This window comes from Dromiciops gliroides, chromosome 2 (genome assembly GCF_019393635.1).
Source record: "Dromiciops gliroides isolate mDroGli1 chromosome 2, mDroGli1.pri, whole genome shotgun sequence".
In the NCBI taxonomy this organism is placed as follows: Eukaryota; Metazoa; Chordata; class Mammalia; order Microbiotheria; family Microbiotheriidae; genus Dromiciops; species Dromiciops gliroides.
The window spans coordinates 344,476,162-344,501,328 of record NC_057862.1 but is presented as its reverse complement, the minus strand read 5'-3'; the positions used below and the strand labels follow the sequence as shown (position 1 = coordinate 344,501,328).

The 25,167-nt window shown below is 40.8% G+C and overlaps 1 protein-coding gene and 1 non-coding gene across 2 annotated transcripts in view; both read right to left on the bottom strand.

Moving 5' to 3' along the window:
- Positions 1 to 107, bottom strand: LOC122744754. Its single transcript, XR_006355102.1, has one exon. It is a non-coding gene; the product is annotated as a U6 spliceosomal RNA (small nuclear RNA).
- Positions 108 to 2,777: 2,670 nt separating this feature from the next.
- The window catches only part of RANBP17 (RAN binding protein 17), a 341,266-nt gene continuing 318,876 nt past the window's right edge, over positions 2,778 to 25,167 (bottom strand). Inside the window, 3 exon segments of the mRNA XM_043990154.1 lie at positions 2,778 to 3,164; positions 4,384 to 4,511; positions 8,487 to 8,585. Coding sequence (XP_043846089.1) covers positions 3,068 to 3,164; positions 4,384 to 4,511; positions 8,487 to 8,585 — 324 coding nt within the window. The 3' untranslated portion in view covers positions 2,778 to 3,067.

Below are 25,167 nucleotides of genomic sequence, written 5' to 3'. Positions count from 1 at the left end.
AATAATATGGAACGCTTCACGAATTTGCGTGTCATCCTTGCGCAGGGGCCATGCTAATCTTCTCTGTATCGTTCCAATTTTAGTATATGTGCTGCCGAAGCAAGCACAGTTCTGTTGTTCTTTCTCTCTCTCTCTCTTTTTTTTTTTAGTGAGGCAATTGGGGTTAAGTGACTTGCCCAGGGTCACACAGCTAGTAAGTGTTAAGTGTCTGAGGCCTTATTTGAACTCAGGTACTCCTGACTCCAGGGCCGGTGCTCTATCCACTGTGCCACCTAGCTGCCCCGGTTCTGTTGTTCTTTGATGGGTAGATGTTTTCTCAGCGGGTTACTGAGGCAGTATGGTATGATGGAAAAAGAGAGTCTGGGTTTCAATTCTACTTCTGCTTCTAACTAGCTGAGTTCTAACCTTTGAGCCTCAGTTTCTTCTTTTGGAAATGGGGATAAGAGCACTTTTATTATCTACCCCACCAGGCCATTGTGAGGACTGAACATGTTTTGAAGTGTTTTGCAAGTATTCAGAGTGCTATATAATGGGTGCTAATGATTTCTCTATCATATGTGGGTATAATTTCAGTCTCTTACCCTGGGGGTGAGAATGATCTCACAGTAGCTGTTACTAGTAATGCTCCCCCAGATACCCCTGCCTAAAGATAACTAGCATTTACACAGCACTCTAAGGTTTGCAAAACACTTTGAAATATTACCTATTCCTCCTCACAATAACCCTGGGAGAGGTAGGTGCTATTATCATCTTTTTTTTTTTTTTTTTTGTGGGGCAGTGAGGGTTAAGTGACTTGCCCAGGCTCACACAGCTTGTAAGTATCAAGTGTCTGAGACTGGATTTGAACTCAGGTCCTCCTGAATCCAGGGCCAGTGCTTCATCTGATGCGCCACCTAGCTGCTCCATATTATCGTTATGTAAGGAAACTTAGGCAGATAAAGATGAAGTAACATAGAGTTGCTAAAGTTGGGTGGCAGGATTTGAACTCAGGTCTTCCAGACTTCCTTCTTGGTGCTTTATCCACAGCACCAATGAGCTACCTTTAACATCTTGCCCTGGTCAAGGATGGTTTCCCATATCAGTTTTTAAGCTCAAGCCAACTTCATCTTCATTAACTAGTTTGAGATTGCTGGGGTAGGTGGGGAGGTCATGTTTGGATCATGTGAATCCCTTCAGTGTTATAAAAAAAACCAAGGGTACGTTATCATTTTTTTTTTTTTGCGGGGGCAATGGGGGTTAAGTGACTTGCCCAGGGTCACACAGCTAATAAGTGTCAAGTATATGAGGACAGATTTGAACTCAGACTCCAGGGCCGGTGCTCTATCTACTTCACCTAGCTGCCCCACCTTATCATTTTCATCTGAACATTTTAGTGCAAAATTAAAATGCTTTTCCAGGGCACTAAACTGTTTTATAGCAAACATGTTGCCATAAATAGGATTATGACTTCAAGGAGATATTTTGTGGGCAAAAGAATTCATGTGAACAAACCGCCCCCCCCCAAAGATGGACTCCTAAACTAAGCCCCTTTGAAGCAATTGATGTTTTACAAAGTTCTTAATTCACTTTATCGAGGCTGATCACCTCGATGCCTTCAATAAAAATAGGCAACTGCTTTACAAACTGAGGAATTTCAAATTCCTTAATTGCCAATAAAATAGAATTCTTTGTATGCCATTCTCTGTCCCCCTATGCTTACATCAGCAGAATGTGGATTCTGAGAGTTATTGAAATGATTCTGCTGTAGTATGCTGCTGTCTATTGCAAATACTGAAATATTCAGAAAGGTTTAAAGAAATATCATGTGGTAAGAAATAATCCCAACATCAACCTGCATATTTACCTTTTGTTTAAGGACAATGAGAGGCCTTTTTTTTGTTTGTTTTGTTAAAGTGGTATTTTACTAAGCTGGACCATGAACATGATCACATTAAGGTACAAAATAAGGTGGGAGCTGCCTCCTTTGAATTAATATAATATCACATGTAGAGAACAAATGGAAAAAGCAGGCTTCTTAAGTTTCCTGAATTTTGGCTAACCCATTGATCTGCATTTCCTTTCTCTTGGAAAAGTAATCAGAGTGGTCTGGTAATGGAAACAAATTATTCTTCACCTACTGCAAGTTTCCATCCTTTTAAGTCTTGAACTTTAACCCCACCCACCCAGTACACACTGTTTTTGGCACCAATGAAGAATGTGGTAGGCCCATGAGCTTGCCAGGAGGGATATGCTGCATTTTCTATTTTAGACATACCCTTTCACAATCACTTAAAGCTATATGGGAGTGCAGAAGGCCTTATGCTTGACAGTGCCCAGTGCTTCAGGGGCTAGCCGTCTCATTCTTTCTGAAGAAATGTTCTTGCATGTAGCAATTGCATGGCTTAATTCTTCTAGACTGAACCACTTCAAATTTATGCTAGTGAAAAGAAAACATCGTTTGTAAGTCATTTAATTGTATTACTGTCTCTCTGCTTTATCAGATGCCATTGTGTAGGAGAGCTCTGTGAGCAATCCCATGGGTCACCTCAGAGAGCTCCCAGCCCTGTTCTAAGTGCCCTTATCTCAGCGTCTCTAACATTTAATGTTCTATATTCATAGAAAAATAATGAACTTTATTAATTTAACAAGTTCAAATGGCATTTGTCTCAATCTCTGCTTCTCTGTTTTAGTTAAAGTAGTCCATGTTGAAGGCTGAATCCCTCATTTTTCTTCTAAAAATATTTGTGAATTCTGATTTTATAATCATTCACTAATCCACATTTTGGAGCAAACCTGGATTTATTTTGTTCTTTGGTTAAGTATCGTTTTTACACCATTTTCCAGCAGTACAAGAACAAATATAAAGGTTGAAAACGCTTCTTTTTTTTTTTTTAAAGCAAAGACTGTGATTTTACATTGTTCTCACGCTTATAAATTCTTACAATTAGGCCAGAGTTATAAAAATGCAGATATTGTTTTAAAAAAAAAAATAATTTCCACTGGGCCGGCCAACATCAGTATACTTAGGCCTAAACCTGCCAGATTCTATTCAAAAATGTTATTCTTCATGGGAATCATTGAAATTGGGTCAGCTCATCATGTCTAAACTGCCCACTTCTATGCTGCCATCACTGCGTAGGGCTTCAGCCATATCTCTTCTGAAGACTGACAGATTTTGAGTGAATCTGTAAGAAAAAAGATGACACATGATGAGAGGGTGAGCTTGTCTGCCTTTCTGTGGTGAGTCAGAGTTCTTCAGAACCTTGGACAGATCCATGCTTCTAAATGTTACTGTCTGACTGACCTAAAAGTAGATCCCCTCACATTTTCTTAGGAAGGAGACAGCTGAGCCTGGGCTGCAGGGGTATAATAAGCCTGACTGTCAACATTAACACATTATCTGCTGGTGCATTTCTTGGAGAACTGTTTCTGTTTAACAGTTTTGTTTACAGAGGTCATCTGGCCAGGTCATTTTTCCTTTTATGGACAATAGCTGTGCTATTCTCCTTTTTCTGCTCCATATTTAAAGAACTGGTTCAGGGGGCAACAACTTGTCAGGCCACCAGGTCATATTTTCTATGGGACATGTCAGTGGCTCCCAAGTGACCTCAAACCCAGCCTCTGGTGATTCTGTGTTTGGCTTGATGAAGACTCTTTTCTCCATGAAGCAAGTGTGCAAAGGAAAATGCATCACAATACTAATTCTCAAATATTAGATAGTGATGGCATTATTTAGCCACTCACTGTGTTGACAAACTTAAGTCATATCCTTAAGAATAAAGACTGAATTTTTTTAAAGCATCCTTTCTTTGTGAATCATTTACATTTGTGATCAATGTGGGCTTATTTTGTTTAAGATTATGGGGAGAATTCAGGACTATTATTTGTGGTAAAGAAGAATCCTGAAATGCAACATCATTGTGGTTTTTTTTTTCTTTTTAGTGAGGCAATTGGGGTTAAGTGACTTGCCCAAGGTCACACAGCTAGTAAGTGTTAAGTGTCTGAGGCCGGATTTGAACGCAGGTACTCCTGACTCCAGGGCTGGTGCTCTATCCACTGTGCCACCTAGCTGCCCCAACATATTGTGTTTTAATTTTGAGGCAATTGTTTCCCACTATGCCATGCTGAAAGGTATAGGGGAACAAGAAGAGTCCATGTAATATGTTCTGGCTGAGGGTCCATGGGCAAGTCATTTAACTTCTTGGTAACTCAGTTTCCTCACCTGTCAAAAGGGAATGATAAGATTTGTACTGCCTATACCACAGGGCTGTAAGTCCTAAGATGCTGCAAATGTGATTTCTCAAAGCCAGCAGGTAAATAGATCCAGGGAGTTTGTACCCAACTAGCTGCTGCCTGGTAGGGGAAAGACATTGTAAACAGCTGTGCTTTCTGGGAAATACTCACCTGTCTCTGTTCTTTATCAGCAGGTTCTGTTCCACACCCTCCATCAGGCTCCTGAAACACTGGGCCAGGACTTCACGTTTGCCAACGGGCTGGCTGTTTATCAGACTCTCCCTCAATTTGCTGAAGTACTATTAGGAGGCAAGCATTTTAGAAGACAAACTGTAGAGTTTAGAATTCAGTACTGGGCCCTCACAAGCTTAGGGCTGGGATGGGGGGGTTTCTGCAGGTGGGCTCCCTCCTAGTCCCCACTGGCTTCCTCATGTGACCCACAGGGGCCTTCTTTCTTTTTTTTGTGGGGCAATGGGGGTTAAGTGACTTGCACATGGTCACAGAGCCAGTTAAGTATCAAGTGTCTGAGGACAGATTTGAACTCGGGTCCTCCTGAATCCAGGGCCAGTGCTTTATCCACTTCGACACCTAGCTGCCCCAGGGGCTTTCTTTAGGCTTGCATGTGCATCTCTAGTGCTTGCCTGGCTAGTGAGCACTTCCATGCCTGCCTCCCGGAGAAGGCACACGGCAGACAGAGCTGTACTTCAAATCTCAGGAGGAAACTTGGAAGAAGTGGAAACCTTCTTAACTTCAGGTTAAACTTACCAGTGGCCAGAAAACCTCTCTCCATTCCTCCCTGGCAGGCTCAGTGCTTTGTCCCATAGCATAGAGGGAAGGGTACTAGACTGAAGGTCAGAAGCTCTGGGTGTGAATCCCCTTCCTAATTTTTGTGACCACAGGTAAGTCAGCCCACCTCTAAGACTTAGTTTCCTAACATTTCTAGGAAGGAGATAATGATACTTGAACTTTCTAGCTCAGTGTTGTGAGCAAAATGTTTTGTTAACTTTAACATAATATATAAATATTATTGTTGTTATTTTTATTTGCAGATTTTGTTTTTCTTCATCTGACCACACGTTAGTAGAGGGTGGCAGGGACTTTTGGGATTAACCCAGAAATGCTGCTGATCCAACACACTGGTATGGACAGAGAGACTCAGCATTATGAAGAGGGAACCAGAAAACTTGGTTTCATGCCCCAACACAGCTACTTATTATGTAAGGCAGATGACATAATGTCTTTGGACCTCTAGATCCTATGAAATAGCTGGCTGAGCTGCAGAAAGAGGGTGTTGCATGATCCCTAATGTGAATCACTCTCCCAGATGACTCTAGACCAGAAGTATCAAACACGTGGCATGCGGCCTACAACACACCCAGTGTTGCTGGAACCAGATTAACATGTAATTGGGAAATATTTAACAATATAAATAAAAATACAATGAAACAGTTATATTGCATTTTAAAACCAAGTCAACATGTGGCCCACCGGGATCCTTGTGTATGGATTAATGGCATCCGTTTCTAGGTGAGTTTGACATCACTGCTCTGGACCACATTTTGCAATCACTGCAAAATGACATCTTGCCATAAAGGATGGCACATGGGTTGTGGTGCTGGTAGAGGGAGAAGGGAGAGAGATCTGATTTCGAGGACAGAGAGGAAGAAGTCAGTAGTTCTTGTTTGTTTCTGAGAGATCTTTTTGTGACACTAAGTGAAATATTTGACATTCTTGGCCTCTAGACAAATAACAACACAGCCTCTGTCTCTTTGCTGGGGTCTGTTAGCTTTTACATAAACACAAACCTTTATGCTAAACACAGATCTTAATCATTGGAAACAGTCTAATTTTAGCATAAAGGCAACATTCTGCCAGGTATATGTGTATTCTTTTGAGCCCAAATGGCATGATATTTAATTTCCATCTTATACTAAAGCAGCTCACATCAAAAATACACATAATTAATATGTAGTCAGACTAATACTTAAATACGATATATCAGAGACATTATACTTAAACTACAGTGTCTTCCTGAACAAGATTGGGAATGCACAAAACTACTTATTTTTCTCTTTTATAATGATGCAGTGACTCACACCAAATAGAAAATTATTAGTTTTTCATCCCAAACCATGAAATATTGCCTCCATCAGTAAAGTATAATATTGTGATGTCATAAGCTTTTTCTAAACACTGAATTTGCCCTTATTCCCTCTCAATCATTTTAAAAGAACTGCTCTCTTTTATAGAGCTTGGATTTAAATCACAATAACACTGAGGGAAGATGAATGACAGTGCTATTGGATGTGGCTAAAATTGGATACTTCAGCACAGGTGAATGATGAGACAGCTCTTCTCTTTTTGATATATTTTCTTCTTCTATTAGTTTCCTTCCATGGCTGGGATTTCAGTTTGAATTTTAATGTATGCGGCTGCCTCTAATCTCAATGTCTTTTTTCCCCAGTACTATCTTATTGTATAGACAATTCATTCTCCATAGCAGTAATATACTGCTCCCAGTGATGGCCTGAGAGACAGAACCATCAACAGCAAGAAGCACAGTGTGGCCAGCCTCACTTCAGTGGTCACATATATCCCAGACACACACACACACACACACACACACACACACATACACACACACACACACACACACACTCATACACATACACAATCCCCTGAATACCAGGCCCTTTCCTTGCACAGGAGTGTCAGTAGCTTCTATGGGGATTTGATACATACTCTCCAAACAGGGAAGATTCCCCTGCAGACTGAGGGAAAGTGGCAAGTATTTGCTTCAGATGCTGGCCAGGAATTTTTTTTTTTTAGTGAGGCAATTGGGGTTAAGTGACTTGCCCAGGGTCACACAGTTAGTAAGTGTTAAGTGTCTGAGGCCAGATTTGAACTCAGGTACTCCTGACTCCAGGGCCAGTGCTCTATCCACTGCACCACCTAGCTGCCCCAGACTTTTTTTTTGGCCAGGAATTTTTGAGACTGGGATGGCCCAGGATCAAGAGGTCAATAAATGGACCTATGGGTTGGAGTCTCAGGTTTTGTTCTTTAGTCTGGCCATGAGAACTGTCTGTGACCTTCAGAGGAGATGGGGAGAATTTAAAAAAATGTTCTGTGTTAATGGTTTATTTAAATAATCTATAGTTTAAACCAGCAACAAAGGCCAGCAGGGAATAAAAGACCCATCCTGCCACACAACAGGTGTTTCTTATGCCAAATCAAGGAGGATAATCTCTGGGGCTGGGAAGAGGTACAGCAGATGGGCCACTGAGAAAAGCCAGACCTGGGGGAGCTAGAGGAAACCTCCTGGCCTTTCCCCAGGGCTCAGGTATTGTAGGTGGAGAACTGAGAGTTGGTTCGACAGGACAAGTCACTTAAGTTCTAAGTCTCAGTGTCCTTCTCTGTAAAATGAAGATAATGATGCACTACTAGCTCACAGGGCTTCTGTGGGGAAAGTGTTCTGTATGCCTGGAAGGAAGCACTATAGAAATGTGCTGGAGCAGCTAGGTGGTGCAGTGGATAAAGCACTGGCCCTGGATTCAGGAGGACCTGAGTTCAAATCCAGAATCAGACACTTGACACTTACTAACTGTGTGACGCTGGGCAAGTCACTTAACCCCAATTGCCTCACCAAAAAAAAAAAAAAAGAAAAGAAAAGAAATGTGCTGTTATTGTCTGACCTGCCTCAGGAAGAAAGAGGATGCTGTATTTGGATTTGCAATGACCTCAGACTGCTGAAGCCTGGAGTGAGCTGCCTTGAGCAAGGTGATTCAAACCCCTTGAAGGGAGTAGAGAGAAAAAAAGGTAACTCCCTGATTCCTTCCATCCTCTGACTACCTGTGTGGAGCTTATCTTAGGGCAGGTAACTGTAGTATCTCTTTAGCCAAAGGACACTGACACCAGCTAAGAATGACTAGCACCTCAACAGTGCAAGTGAAGCCCTTCCCTTATAACCACCCAGTGAAGGCAGAAGTGTCAATGTCCTCATTATTGTATAGAGGAGGAACATGAAGTCCAGAGCTGTAAAATGACCTCCCCGGCAACTGAGTGTGGGAGCCAGAAGCTGCCCCTGGATCTTCCGACTACAGTACTCTTTTGGCCATAACCTGTGACCTCTGCAGGAGAAACAGATGGCCAGACTGTCCCTTCCTCACCCCCACCCACTCACAATACAAGTGTGGCCCAGGACTGCCTTGCCCCCACCTCTCTAGCACTGCCTCTTCCTGAGGTCAGCACCCTTACCACTTATCTATAACACTCACCTCCTCATTGAGTAGTATAAGGCCCAGCAGAGGCCTTGACACTGACCACTGGTTCCGACAGTCCTCAAAAATGATAGTGTTCATAAGGACAGACATCATCTGAAAGAGAGTAATGCACATAGAGTTGGTACTGTTGGTTTGGTGTTTCCCCAGCCCCTTAAGTACTCCCTCACCTGCCTCTGACAAGAGCCATGATAGCCTCTTATGGAAAACAGCTCAATCCCTGTAAACCTGTACACTCCGTGGAGAAGTGGCTAATGGAGACTAGAGAGCAGTGCAGTCACCCAGTTTGGGAAATGCATTAATAAACTTGGTAGTATCTGAAGAGGAGCAATGGGCACCAGTGGGGTTAAAAAGGAACTAGTTTCCATGTTACTCACCCAAGGAAGAATTAGAGGAATAAGCCAACAGTATCTACTTTTCAATCAGGAAAACTAAATGATAGGAACAGCAGAATTTCCTCCCTATAAAACCCCCAAAAGGCAGAAACATGAGGGAGGAGAGGACTCATATAGGTGATGGAAGTCTTTGTCTGAGCTCACATGGAATTCACCATAGCAGAGAGGCAAGCAAGACCTAAGACCATGTGCTGGATGCTTTACAAGCCCCATTTGGGCATAGGATTGTCAAGTCCAGAGGAGGAAATCTCAATCCTTGCCTTTCCTGCCCTAGCATATGGCCCTTCTTTGTGACTGAAGAGTCAGGCACATAGAAACAGGATAGTCACGCTCTGTTTGTTTTGGCTGCTACGCCTGCTTCCTGTTAGTCTCGCTGGGTCAGACTAGGATGTTTCTATATACATATCCACCCTGGTCTCTGGGGCTGCTGCTCAGAACTTGCTCCTTACCCTCTCTAGTCTTGGTGCTTATTCAACTTCACCCCTAATCCCGCTCCCCCCTTAAAGGGGAAGAGGCTGTAGGTGGTGGAAGGATACATCCAGCCACTTTCTTAGGTGTCCATATCCCCTCTGTCCTTAGTTTGAGTTGTAATTTCCCTTATGAAAGCAGTTCAGTTTGGGGCCTTGGTAGCTGGAGTGTTACCTTTTCTGATTTCCATATGAGACTTCAGATCAATTATTTAACTTCTGTGTGTCTTAGTTTTAGTATTTGTAAAGTATGGATAAGAATAAATATACCCCAGGGATGTTGTGAGACACCAATGGGATAGCACATGTAAAAGTGTTTTGAAAAGTGCAAGATTTCTAGTCATGGTAATAAGGTAGCTTCCAGCTTGAAAATTTTGTGCCTTTCTACTTTAATAAAGCATCTGTGATATCATCAGCATAGCTATACCTTCCTTTGGTACAAGTCACAACTCCTCATTCTGTGAGATTCTTGCTTATATTTTACCACGTAAATCCTCCATGGAGATCTACCCATTGTAATATAATAAGGCTGCTGATTTAGGAAGTCTTTAATACCAGTTGGGTAATAGCTATCTGTCCAGCAACTCTGAGGACAATTTGAGTCTTTTTTTTTTTTTTTGTGAGGCAATTGGGGTTAAATGACTTGCCCAGGGTCACACAGCTATTAAGTGTCAAGTGTCTGAGGTCAGATTTGAACTCAGGTCCTTCTGACTCCAGGGCTGGTGCTCTATCCACTGCTCCACCTAGCTGCCCCCAATTTGAGTCTTAAGACCAAGACTGAGAAGATAATCTGCAAATACAGAAGAGACTGCACATCTTCAATAGAGACCGCATTCCAACAAGCTACCCAAAGTCATGGAGCTACAAATTAAAATGACAAAAAATCTAACAGATCCACTGAGGCAATCTAAAATATTATGGGCTCCACAATCTGGAGGCAGAATGAATATTTTCATGGAAAGTATTCAAGTCAGTGGCACCAAAACTCCTTCCATAAATGACGAAGCATCCTGAAGTGATGTGCCAATTACTTTATACAGTACTCTTGTGGATTCATTTCTCTGAATGCATGTATTTATGTCTGTAATAAGCAAGGGAATGTTTGAATAAAATACTTTTCTAAAAATAAAGTTGGCTAAAAAGAACTTTTCTTTCATTCTTGAGGAAAAATTGAAATTAGTGAAGCAAATCGGCTCAATTGATATTATTATAGCATTCCATTTCCAGAAGACTTTTCCTAATAATTATGAGGTTGACCTGCAGCAGGACCTAAAAAACAAACATTCTTCTGAGAAGGAGCTGAGGACTGAAAATCAGAATCTCTGAGAATAAAACCACATTCAGTTCAATGGGAGATTTTTGGTGGGAAGTTTCTTTCCCATGTTAGTGAAATGCCTAGTGTGAGGAGGGAAGATGCTTTCATGTATAATTTTCAGTCAGTTTTCAAACCAGATTTCTTCAGATGAGGAAGAAAGGGAACAGTTCATGGGGTAGAGACCAATTATTTGAAACATTTAGTGTGAAGGAAGTGAGCATGTTGTCTGCAGGCCCATCTCGTGAGCCTTACTACCATCCTGGGGATAGCAGGTATGGCCATTTTGGTATTGTGTCCTAGAACAGTTATTTTAAGCTGCTGCAAAGGGTCATACCTTTAAACAATTTTTTAATGTGCTTAAAAACCTTTCTGTGGCAAATAAGGGGGAATCTGAGAGGTAACTAATTGTGCATTCTGTGTGACTTGATCCATCATTTAAGCAAAGTGAAAAAGTTTATGCAAAAACTAGTCTCTCAGTTATTGCTATAGAGATGCTCCTCCAAGGCTTCTCTTGCTTTTGGAGGTGACCATCCCCATTTGAGTACACTTCTCTGCCTTCTCCCTGGAATAGCAGCTCTTGACAAGTGTCCCTTGTGGAGACTGGATTCAAACTCATGATAGGCCTCCCTCCCTGCCCTGAGACCAACAATGGCATGGATAAACCAAACCAATGCATGGTCTAAGTTTCATGTATCTGGCTTTGGCACATGTTTGGCTATTGATGTTCTAATAGAAGCCACTCTGAACCTGATTCACAAAAAAAGATAAAGAAAACTGTTTTGCTCCCTCATAGCCTCACTCATATATAATCCTCAGTCCCCATTAAACCTAAAGAAAGAAAAATCCTCTTTATGTCAACACTGAATTGCTAGGTAAAAAGTGTTACTCTTGATGTGGAAGGTGGAGGCTGGATAGGGCTGAGGCAAGGTCAGAATGAGGCCTAAATAGGAATGAAAATAGCCAGTTTGGCCGGGCAGTGGCCATGGAGAGAAAGATATGTAGGAATCAGGTTGAAAAGCACTGCTGACATTAACAGGGTAGCAGTAAGGAAATCTGATAAATTCTGATCACAACCAGCAGGCCAGCTTGTAAAAGCGCAAAAGTACAAACTGTGCAGAAGGTTTGGTTCTAAGGAATGAAGACTCTGGAACTTTTCCAAAAGTCAGAGAACTTCCCTCAGTGTCTATCACTAAGGCACTAGCTTATCAACCAGTACTGTCTTCCTAACGATAGTGTTGTGGTTTTTTTTTTTTTTGGTGAGGCAGTTGGGGTTAAGTGACTTGCCTAGGGTCACACAGCCAGTAAGTGTTAAGTGTCTGAGGCTGGATTTGAACTCAGGTCCCCCTGACTCCAGGGCCGGTGCTCTATCCACTGCGTCCTCTAGCTGCCCAATGATAGTGTTTTTATGTAACAATGGTCACAGGACCATATATTTGGAGCTGAAAGAGACCATACAGATCATCTAGTCTAACCCCTTCATTTTACAGATGAGGAAATTGAGGCTCATAGAAGTTAAGTGACTTGTCCAAGGTAACATAGGTGCCAAGTGGCAAAGCCAGAATTCAGACCCAGGTCCTTTGACTTCAAATTAAGTACTCCTTCCATTGCACCATGATGCTTCCCTCATGAGTCTCAGTCATCAGCTCACACTATACTTCAGCCCATGAACAAGATGCACAGGTTATATGTCTATAACAGATAGAGTTGGTGTTATGTCTATGTGGCAGAAACACTGAAATCTGCACTCTGTTTTGAGAGCTTAAAAAACCAAACTGCTAAAAAACTTCCATACAGACCTCTGTGGTACCCATGAGGAAAAATGAAGAACTGGGCTCTCAGCACCCTCCACAGTCAGTTTGCTTCTTTTTGGTCTTCTGTCACTACTCATTCCTCTCTCCCACCACCTGCCTTTTCTGGCTACCACTTCGGTCCCACCATCTGCTGATTGGCTAAGGAGCCCCTGAGGTGTCTGGAAAGAGAACCCAGAGTTGTTGCCCCCTGAGAGCTCCCAGCAGACTCTGGTATTTTTCATCAAAAGAAGTATTTTTTTTTTTACAAGTTTGTTGGAAATATTTTTAGAATGTTTAGATGAACAACATAGTCGTGAGGAATTCAGAACATTTTTAAAAAGGAGTTTCCTTCCTCTTACTGGCAGACCAGCAACATATCATAATTTAAATTAAAATTATTATAAACATTAAAAAAGTCCTCACCTACTTTGTCCTATGAGATGCCCTTTGAAAAATAAGTACTAAATATTATGAGCAGGTGGCTGTTATTCCTTTCCCATTCCAACTCCTGGACTTTTAAAGATGATACCTGAGGAGATCCCAACAAGTTCTGAAGAAGAAGGTGAGGAACCCCCCACAGTGAGTGCCAAGTCCATGCCTGACACTGACTTACAATGACGAATTAAACTGTAACCAAACTGCTGAGAAATGTTTGCCCTAGTGCTCTTTGCTTTTCGAAGTGTGGGGATAGTGGCCTCTAGAGTCTGGATTTTTAGGGGTGTACCCTTCCCCTTGGTATCCTTAGCAAACTCACCCCATGCTCTGAGGCTAGTGTGGGCCACAATTGCTATAGTATAGGAAAATCCAGAGGCTGCCACTTTAGGAAAAACAGACATAAATGGCTAGCACTCTTTAAAGCAGCCAGTGGCTGTTGTTACAAAGAGCTGTTCCTGAGGCCACATGCACAGTAGATATTGAAATGTGATCCTGCTCAAATTAGATAATAGTCATCATTAGGGAAAAGGAATCAATTGTTTGCTTCGTCTGCTGTCTACCTCTGTGATATGAGTGGAATGATATGTAGGATGACAGGAATGGACAAATATGCATATATTTAGTTATTTTTACCTACCCAGTTTAACCAAACCATAGTAAGCATGCTATAGTCAATCTTTTAACATTGGGTACATATTAAAAAACATTCTCAAGTGCTTAGCATCTTTATAGTCTCCTAAGAACAGAAAGCATTTAGCATTTGAGATGAAAATTCTCATACTCACTAAGTGCAAGATGACGTTGGCCTGTTTTTAGGAAATGAGATGGTACAGTCAATTAGCGTGTGGCCCATTCTCCTTTGGAAAATCACTTGGAGGGACGCCTACTTGGCCTTGGTACAATGTCGGAAAGAATCAAAACGATGAGGGCACTGGCTGAGCTCTGCAGAGTGGAGCTGGCCGCAGCCCTGGATGAGGAGGGGGTGTGCAAGACTGCTCTTCCAAAGTAACCACACTCATCTGCTTTTCACAAAGTCCAAAGGATGCTTTCCCCACAAGTGAGAGATGGCACAAACTATTTAAAAACTCTTCTATCCATTGTCAAACTTAAGGAAAGACATAGTGGGATTCTGCTGTGGCATCAAATTTTTGCATTACTAACAATGCCCTTGTTTTTGAAACGCTCACTTTAATCATGGTTTATTTGAGGATGAATTACCTGGAAGTGTCCTAGCTTATCAGAGAGAAGATAAACTTAGAATAGAACTTCAGAATTAATTAATTGAGAGGACTGCCTGTAATGTGTCTATTCTGAATGTTACCGCACACATCACAGGGAAAACAGTTTTATTTTCCACTGTTGAAATAAATTATAATAAATAATTCATTTCGGCAGCAGAAATGTACTGTAGAGCAAGAGCACAAAATTGAGTATACTACCCTGCAAGTCTCATTCCTGTATCTTCATTATCTATTTGAAACTTTTTACGAGTGGTAAATCATATTTCAAGGGGCTGAAGATACCATAAAGCCGGTTTGCTGCATTAAAATAAAACCAGGAAACCGAGGGAGTTGGAGTGCTTTAGAACTTGCCACTCAGCATTCGAGATTTCCTCCCTGTCTCAGCCTGCCAACACCACACAAAACACTCTTCGATTTAATGAGAAAATTAAAAATTGTTTGTGGAAATCCCACCTATGGTCTCCTTTGAGATAATTTAGATTGCCACCTCTTGGGGAAAGTGAAAGGAATAGTTTTTAATCATAAAGAAGCCTTCCTCTACCTACAAAGTGGAGTAAAGGTAGTTTGGCAAGGTGACACTTATGTCTAGAACAAATTATTGCCAACCTGAATTCCACCCAATGTCTCCAGGGACAGTTTTGGATCCCTTAGGGGCCTGGGGGTGTCTCCAGGCACCAAAAAGGAAATGGGAGATCTACACATAGATCTGGAAGGGGTTTTAGAGATCATGCAGCTAAAGTCACTCATTTTAACAGGCTAGGAAACTGAAGCTCAGAGAGCAGTGACTTGTACAAGGGACACACAGCTTACTTGAAGGGAAGGCTCTCTGGAGGAAGGTGATAAGGGCATAGGGAAATACCAAATTTTTTTTTTTAAGTGAGGCAATTGGGGTTAAGTGACTTGCCCAGGGTCACACAGCTAGTAAGTGTTAAGTGTCTGAGGCCGGATTTGAACTCAGGTACTCCTGACTCCAGGGCCAGTGCTCTATCCACTTCGCCACCTAGCTGCCCCGGAAATACCAAATTTTAACTTAGACTGTATCTACTTTTCTAGGGTAAGCTGGATATCTGCTCTACTTGGTTCCCATCATCACCACTCCACAAGTGATCAAATACAACACACCTTGATTTCTACCCTAAGCCTCCTCTCATTCACAGATTTTTAGAATCTGGAGTTGCAAAGGACCTTAGACATCATATAAACCAATCCCCTCTCTGAAACATCAAACCACCTCAGCAGAATTTCTGACAAGGAAAGGCTCATCAAGTTTTTGATGCTTGAAATCCCCAGCCTTTCTGGAAATATAATTCAAATTCATTCATTCTCTCTCTCTCTTTCTCTCTCCCCCTCCCCACCTCGTGCTGATAATGTCAATAAATTTACACCATCAAAAACATGAGCGTCAAATTGGGGTTTTTAAATAGAAAGAACAGTTATGATGTCAAATTGCCCTGGTAACGCCAGAGATGGGCCCGAGGAGCCTTCTGTTTGGCAATCTCACAATGTAAACAAACTATTAACTTCCCAAATCAGGAGCAATGAAAAGGCTACTAAGCAGCTTAAATGTATTTGCATGACAGAGCTGACTACAAGCACATGTTTACATTAAATATTCAGTGATAAACTAAACTCTAACTGAGGCCATTCCAGAGAGAGAGAGAGAGAGAGAGAGAGAGAGAGAGAGAGAATAGGGGAACAGCATGCTACTTTAGTGAATAGTCATCACAACATTTCTCAATGAATATCATATTTCACAACAGAATAACATAAAGGATAATGGCATGAGGGCATCTGATGCAGTCATCAAAGCAGAGTGCAATGAATATTGTATTTCATAATAAATATATTACCCCTGCAGAAGGAGGTTCAAAGTTTCATTGCCTCTCATCTGTCACAACACTCTCCTTGATTTCCTGTAGGGATTCAGTTAGATGGACCTAAAAATCCTCACAAGCTCCAGCGGGGGATTATTTTACATGTCACATTCAAAATGTTTTCATGTGGGAAAAAAAGCAGCATTTATGTGGTAAACTCACAAGACATGTCAAAAACATTTTGCATCAGAAAGAATAGCTATTCCAAGGTTTGGACTTAGGTTGCCCCTCCCCCACCCCAATTTGCTTGTTTTTAAAAGGTACCACAAATGGCATCACTCACATACCCTATGGAAAGGTCAATATAGTGGTGAAGCTGTCCACACAGACCTAACACCAAGGTTAAGGATATTAATTCTCCCTAATGATGACTTTAAATACATTTTGGAAAAGAGCACAAATGTGGTGAATCTAGGTAGGTCTTTAAGGCAGTGTGCCATGGTGAAAAAAAGGGCAGTGGAAAAAGGAATCCAAAAGACCTTGGTTTGAGCTCCAGTTTTGGCACTTGGTAGTTGTGTTACCTAGGGCAAGTGATATAAATAGGAATCACTACTTCACCTTACTTCTCATTTTCCTCATCTGTAAAATAAAGGCAGGCAGGGAGGACTTGAAGACCTCAAAGGTCCTTTCTAGTTCTATATTTTATGATCCCCAAGAGCCTATAAATAATATAATAAAGTCATGCAAGAGATACCCTGGAATGGTTAGAACCCTTCACAATTTTGGCTCCACTCCAACGTTCCGGGCTTACTGCACTGTTTCTACCTCTGCCTCCCGACTCCCTAGTTTCCTTCAAGGGTCAGCTCAAGTGTCTGCTCCTGAATAAAGCATTTCCTGATTCTCCAAAATCCTGTGCCCTTTCCCTGCCTCCAACCCCCTACCCTGAAATTTCTTCACATTAACTTTGCGTAAATCTTATACTTATTTATTTATGTTCATGCCGTTTTCCCTCATGAGCTCTCTTAGGCCAGGACTGTTCTATTTTTGTCACTGAATCCCTGGCACATAGCAGATAGCCTGGCACAAGGTTGTCATTTAAAAAATACTTGTTGAATGAATGAGTGAAACATATGGACTTGGAGTAAGGAAGAACTGGGTCTGAATCTTGGCTGTACCATTTACAACTTAACTCTATGGGCCTTAGTTACCTCATCTGTAAAACAAAGGGGCAGAACTAAACGATCTTTAAGATCTCACCAAACTCTAAATCTATGATCTATGATCCTAGTTATATGCGTATAGATGAATCACCCAAGTTCTGTGAACCTTAGTTTCCTCATCCTTAAAACGAGGATTATACTTATAGTAGCCATCTCATAGGGTTGTCAGGCTCAAATGAGATGATGCATATAAAGTTCTTTGCTAAAATCTAAAAGGTCATATAAATGTCAGTTATTATTATACCCATTCTCTACAGGGCCCAGGTACTTGGCAAATGAAATTTTATAAATATTTATGGAATCAGAAAATATCCCTACTCCATCCAACGAATGGAACTTGGACTTATAGTCCAAAAAGCCATGGAATCAGCTACTCTAGACAACTTGGCTTCCTGTTCCAGGGCTCTGAGAGGAGATGGATCCTACTTGACTCCTTGCCTTTGGGTAATATAATTCTTCTTTCTCTATTTGCCAACATCTTGAGATCTGGACCTTTTATCATTTCCCTTGTCACATGATACATAATGGCATCCATGGTCAGCAACAATTCTTATTGTCTGGAAGTTTGTTTTGTATCGATACTCAATGTTTTATTTTATTTTTTTCTTAATAATATCCTTTTAAACCATTCTTCCATTATGCCATACTAAGTAATTCCTTTTTTTTCTTGGCATTTACATCTTTGAGTATTTATAGACTTATCAAATTCCCCATTTAGCTGTCATTTGGGCAAGTTATGTATATTTAGCTCCTTTAATTTGGACCCAGAAGCCAGCCTTTCTATCCCCATTAATCACTTGGGTGACTCTTCTTGAGGATTTCCTCAATTTGTATTCATCTTCTGTATAATACAGGATGCTCAGAAGTCAGGGTACAGGGGATTTATTTTTTCTGATATGGTAAATAAGGGAATAATATCTGTCTGGCTTAGGACTCCTGTTTCCCAAAGTGCAGTCTCTAAAAAAAATGGGCAGGCCTTTGAAGGAATAAATATTTTTCTGGTGGTCTTCTAGTTGGCTTTCACATTTATACATTTAAAGTCCAGTCACCAAGTATTTTTAAAAATTGAAAGTACCTTGAACTTCCTGCTTCCATTCCTAAAAGTTGCTAACAAATCTTGCCTAGATGATATCTTTAACCTTGAGCACTATCTCTTCTTCCACTACCTCACATTCCTAATTAAAAAAAATTATGGGGGCATAGCTAGGTGGCACAGTGGATAAAGCACTGGCCCTGGATTCAGGAGGACCTGAGTTCAAATCCGGCCTCAGACACTTGACACTTACTAGCTGTGTGACCCTGGGCAAGTCACTTAACCCTCATTGCCCTGCTCCAACAAAATTATGAAAATACTGGACCTGGAATCAGGAGACCTGATTAGAATCCTGTTCTTCTGCTTACTAGCTTATGTGACCTCTGACAAAGCACAATCTCTCTGAGTCTCAGTCCTCATCTGAAACAAGGGTTGTTATAAAACTCTGTAAACATTAAAGCACTATACAAATGTAAGGATTTAAAAATTATTACTATGGTTGTACTGGTATCTATGTAGTATTTGAAGAACTAAAAGAAGTTGACTACTGGATTGGGTAGATCCTCTATAGAGCACTTAAGGTACAGAGAAGAATCACACAGGATGAGGAATTATGGATTACAGTCTGCATCACTGTCTGTGCCAAGGAGATCACTCATCCCTTTAAGTACTGAAGTACAGGGTTTCAGAAACTCAGGATAAGCCCAAAATATATTTTTGGTTACATATTTGAAGAATTCAAGTAGATGTGAATAGGCTGTTTGGAAGAGTGTCTTAAAGAATGAACTAGGGGGCAGCTAGGTGATGCAGTGGATAAAGCACCAGCCCTGGATTCAGGAGGACCTGAGTTCAAATCCAGCCTCAGACACTTGATACCGTATGACCTTGGGCAAGTCACTTAACCCTCATTACCCTGCCAAAAACCAAAAACAAACAAAAAAAGAGTGAATTAATAAGTTTTGGGATTATTTCACACAAATTACCTTGTATAGAATAACAATACTTCAAGAGTTTGTGATTTTATCAGCTTGGTTCCTATTGCCAATGACAGAGTTTCCAATCTTTCCACACTATAGTAGACCATTTACATGAGTATCTGTGGCTGAAAAAAAATTATCACCTGATAGTAAAAATTTTTTAAGAATGAAAATGCAAAAGGGCAGCTAGGTGGCACAGTGGACAAAGCACTGGCCCTGGATTCAGGAGGACCTGACTTCAAATCTGGCCTCAGACACTTGACATTTGCTAGCTGTGTGACCCTGGGCAAGTCACTTAACCCTCATTGCCCCACCAAAAAAAAAAAAAAGAATGAAAATACAAAAAAGTTTTTATTTTCTTCCTGAAGGGTACATTAAAATATTGAAGTAAATGAAGAATATGAGGCAATCCTCATGTAGATCATAGGTCTAGAGGAGGCAGTGGCTTTAGAATCTATTTAGTCCAACACTCTCATTTTATAGATGAGGAAACTGAGGCCCAGAGAGGCTAAGTGTCTTGTAATTTTTTGATTTTTTTTTTTTTGGTAAGGCAATTGGGGTTAAGTGACTTGCCCAGGGTCACACAGCTAGTAATTGTTAAGTGTCTGAGGTTGGATTTGAACTCAAGTCTTCCTGAATCCAGGGCCGGTGCTCTATCCACTGCGCAACCTAGCTGCCCCAGTCTCTTGTAATTTTTAAAAGATGAACCTCTCTCAATTTGGGTTTATTGGTCCTTGGATGATAGATGCAGATAAATGTTGAGCTGATTTTTGAAGTCTTTTCTAGTTTGACCGGATTTGCCAGAAACTGTGCTCTCCTAAAATAGTCTTTGAAAACCAGGGTCACTTCTGGGTTGGTAGAATAAATCTGGTAGAAGGTGAGCTAACAATAATTAATACTAATCAAGGTGATTACAAACTGAATGCATATAATGCCTTTCTTCTGGAGAAATGGTGTGGTTTAGTGAAAAGAGCATTAGACTTGAAATTAAGACACCTGAGTTTTGATTACATTTATGCCCCTTACTAGTCATATCTAGTCCTCTAAAAAGCACTAATTAGGCAACAAGTGTGCACAATGCATAAATACAGCTTGGTCCTAGGAAATGAGGAGAAAATGACAAACAACATCCTTGTCATCAAGGAGTATCCTGGGATACGCCATATAGACAGATACCTACACGATTATTTTAGGAGACAGAGCCCTGACAACCTCTAAGGAGGTGGCATATAAACTGGGTCTTGCAGCAAGTTGGAGGTTCTGAATGGGAGAGAGGAGGTGGATGTCCACTCAGTCCCCAGCCAGGTTCTGAAGTGTCAAATCTGGAGAACACTGGGTACGCCCATTTGGCCAGGGTTAGAGTACATGCAGGGGAATGATGTAAAATCAGTTTGGAATTAGGTTGTGTAGGGATTGAAATGCCAAGCTGAAGAAACAGAATTGTATTGTGGTGGCAGAAGGGTGTTCCCAAAGCTTCCTGAGCAGGAGGATGGAATGGTCACATGTATAGGACAATTATTTTGGCAGCTGTGTGAAAGACAGAATGGAGAGTGGTGAGATTAGAAATTCAGAGTCCAATTAGGTTACTGTTGGAATAGTTCAAGGAGCAGATAAAAATAGGTCTGAAATAATGTCGTGGCTTGTACGAATGGAGAAAAGGGAACAGACAGCAAGGTATGTTGTGGTGATGACACTTGGAAACTGCTTGATTGCACTGGGTGCAGAATGCTCTTAGGTAGAAAGGCGCAAATGCCCACAATAGAAATTGGAAGTTTGAAGGAGGGTTTGTTTAGAGAGGAGCCCCACATAACAGACTAAGGTTTCTCTGGGGCATCCAGGGGGAGATATGCCCCAGGTTGCTGCTGATATAGGACTAGAGCTAAGAGACGATTCAGGGTTGAATAGATATGTCTGGATGTCATCTGCACAGATGGAGATGCTCACTGAACCCTTAGGAATTGATGAGATCACCTGGAGACAAAGTGAAGAGGGTCCTAAACAGAGTTCTGGAGGACTTCCACTGTTAAGGGATAGACATGGATGCTGATCCAGCAAGAGGGGCTGAGGAGAGTGCTCAGCTGGATAGGAGAAAAGAGGGAATATATATATATATATATATATATATATATATATATGTGTGTGTGTGTGTGTGTGTGTGTGTGTGTCTATATATATATCTATATATGTATATTTGCACTCAATAACTATGAGCATGTTACCCAATCTGTATTAGCCTGTTTTCTTTCTTTCTTTCTTTTTTTTTGTGTGGGGCAATGAGGGTTAAATGACTTGCCCAGGGTCACACAGCTAGTAAGTGTCAAGTGTCTGAGGCCGGATTTGAACTGAGGTCCTCCTGAATCCAGGGCCAGTGCTTTATTCTCTGCACCAACTAGCTGCCCCCTAGATGGTTTTCTTATATGAAATTGGGTATAATAATATTTGACTCTTTTCCTCAGGGTTATTTTGAAGAAAATGTTTTGTGTATTGGGAAGCATAGTATAAATGTGTGCTCTTATGCAATACTATGACAACCAAGAAAGCAAAAATGCTTTTCAAGCAAAAACATCCTAAGTTCCCTGAAAGGAAAGAAGGTATATGATATGTACCTCTCTTTGTCCTGGTTTCTTCAGTTATGAAATCGGGATAGTCTAATTCGCTTCTGACTTTCTTTCAGGACAGTTAAGTGAGGGAAAAAAAAGGTGAATGTGGGAATGAATGGCGAAGAAAGGCCTGGGCATAATACAATGAATATGTCACTTGGAGTTGGGAAACCTGTGTTCAAGTCCCTAAAAAATGTACCAGGGGAGCTTTACTATAAAGTGGCAGTCATCAAAACTATCTGGTAGTGGCTAAAAAATAGAGTGGAGGATCAATGGAATAGGCTAGGCACAGGAAACACAGTAGTAAATGACACTAGTAATGTAGTGTTTGATAAACCCAAAGACTCCAGCTTCTGGGACAGGAACTCAGTATTTGACAAAAACTGCTGGAAAAACTGGAAGATAGTATGGCAGAAATTAGGCATAGACCAACATCTTACACCTTATACTAAAATAAGGTCAAAATGGATACATGATTTAGACATAAGAGGTGATACCATAGGTAAATTAGGAGAGAAAGGAATAGTCTACCTTTCAGATCTTTGGAAAGGAAAACAGTTTATGACCAAACAAGAGATAGAGAATATTATAAAATGCAAAATAGATGATTTTGATTACATTAAATTAAAAAATTTTTGTACAAACAGAAGCAATGCATCCAAAATTAGAAGGGAAGCAGAAAGCTGGGAAACAATTTTTATGGCTAGTACTTCTGATAAAGGCCTCATCTCTAAAATATATGGAACTGAATAAAATTTATAAGAATCCAAGTCATTCCCCAATTGAGAAATGGTCAAAAGTTATGAACAGGCAGTTTTCTGATGAAGAAACCAAAGTTATCTATTCGCATATGAAAAAATGCTCTAAATCTCTAATGATTAGAGAGATGCAAATTAAAACAACTCTGAGGTACCACCTGACACCTATCAGATTGGCTAAAATGACAAAAAAGGAAAATAATAAATGTTGGAGAAGCTGTGGAAAAATTGGAACACTAATGCATTGTTGGTGGAGCTGTGAACTGATCCAACCATTCTGGAGAGCAATTTGGAATTATGCCCAAAGGGGGGCAGCTAGGTGGCGCAGTGGATAAAGCATGGGCCCTGGATTCAGGAGGACCTGAGTTCAAATCTTACCTCAGATACTTGACATTCACTAGCTGTGTGACCCTGGGCAAGTCGCTTAACCCTCATTGCCCCCCCAAAAAAAAAGAAAAGGAAAGGAATTATGCCCAAAGGGCTATAAAGCTGTGCATACCCTTTGACCCAGCAATACCACTTTTGGGTCTTTTCCCCAAAGAGATCATGGAACAGGGAAAAGGACCCACATGTACAAAAATATTTATAGCTGCTCTTTATGCGGTGGCAAGGAATTGGAAGTTGAGGGGATGCCCATCAACTGGGGAATGGCTGGACAAGTTGTGGTCTATGAATGTGATGGAATACTATTGTGCTGTAAGAAACAATGAGCAGGAGGAGTTCAGAGAAACCTGGAGGGTCTTGCGTGGGCTGATAATGAGTGAGATGAACAGAACCAGAAGAACATTGTACACAGTATCATCAACATTGTATGTTGATCTACTGTGATGGACTATATTCTTCTCACCAATGCAAGGGTACAGAAGAGTTCCAGGGAACTCATGATGGAAGAGGATCTCCAAATCCAGGAAAAAAAAAGAATTGTGGAGTATAGATGCTGAATGAACCATACTATTTCTTTTGTTTGTTTTTCTATTTTGAGGTTTTTCCTCATTGCTCTGATTTTTCTCTTATAACATGACTAATGCAGAAATAGGTTTAATGTTATTTTATATATGTGTGTGTGTGTGTATAAATAAAACCTATATCAGATTACCTGCTGTCTAGGGGAGGGGGGAGGGAGGGAGAAAAATCTGAAATTGGAAAGCTTGTATAAACAAAAGTTGAGAACTATCCTTACATGTAACGGGAAATAAATAAATAAAATACTTTATTAAAGAAAAAAAAAAAGAAAAAGAAAAATGTACCAGGGGGCAGCTAGATGGCGCAGTGGACAGAGCACTTGCCCTGGAGTCAGGAGTACCTGAGTTCAAATCTGGCCTCAGACACTTAACACTTACTGGCTGTGTGACCCTGGGCAAGTCACTTAACTCCAATTACCACACACACACACACACACACACACACACACACACACACACACACACACACACAAATGTACCAGACATGTGACAGTGAATAAGTCAGTGAGTCCTTTGAGGCTCAGTTACTACATGGATCAAATGAGAATAATAGTATTTGTATGACCTCAATTACTGGGTTTGGGGGGGAAAGCATTTTGCAGATTGCAAAAGGGCTCTATAAATGTGTGCTGTTGTTATTGTGTTTTTTATGTTTTTTGTTACTTTTCAGAAACATCTGAAGAGTAGAGGCAGGATTTTTGAGTTTATCTCAAGGTGGGGGGTAGAAATAAACCATCCTAACTGTGTCTTTTTTTTAAACTTCAAGAAGAAAAATAAAACATTGATAGGAATAGGAGAGAAATAAAAGATAGCTAATTCAGCCATCTTTTGGGAAAAAAAATCAAGATATTATATGATATAAAGTCTCATCTGAATTAAATGAAAAAAGAAACATTGTGACTTATTTTTAGGCCGGTGTCTCCAGTGGCCTATCTGTTCAAGTTCTTGGGCTTGGGCAGTTCATTTTTATGGTGCTAGTGGAACAAGTATCTTTTTAAATGATGGCAGCAAAAATGCAATTCTGCATTTGTTTTTACAGTGGTGTGTGTGTGTGTGTGTGTGTGTGTGTGTGTGTGTGTGTGTGTTTTCCTTTTCTTCCTGGGCAGAGAGAAAAGGAATGGTCATTTTAAAATCTAATTCTACAGTGGATCTATGGTACTTAATCAGGGATGGCCCTTCCAGCCTTGCTTCCTTGGTGAGCAGTTCCAGAAACCCAAATAATGCCCCTGCAAGAGGATGATAGAAAAGGCTTGAGAGTGAAGGGCTTTGGGAGTGTCTCCTTGTTCTAGCCTAGCTGAGCTTGACTGCCTCTCTTTGAAGGATTCACACAAGCCCTTCAGTGGGTCCTGATATTCTTGATCAGGGGGATGGTCATGTACTTCCTACAGATGTTGCACACTACTGAAAAATACTGTACCCATATACCAAGCTCAAATTAAATACCCAATGATGTCAAGTACAATTTTCCTTGAAATTTGGAAGTGGATAGAAATAATGTGTGGCTTTAGTATAAGAATGCAGACCATTCACAGTTGGCAGATAAATCTGTACCCTTTGAATGAAGATTTCTAAGTATTGTTTCAAAGTTAGCTACAATTTTCAGCCCACATGTGTCTGACAGGCTCTTCATGGATAAGATTTTGCCAAGAGATGCCCTGAACTGTCCCTTTT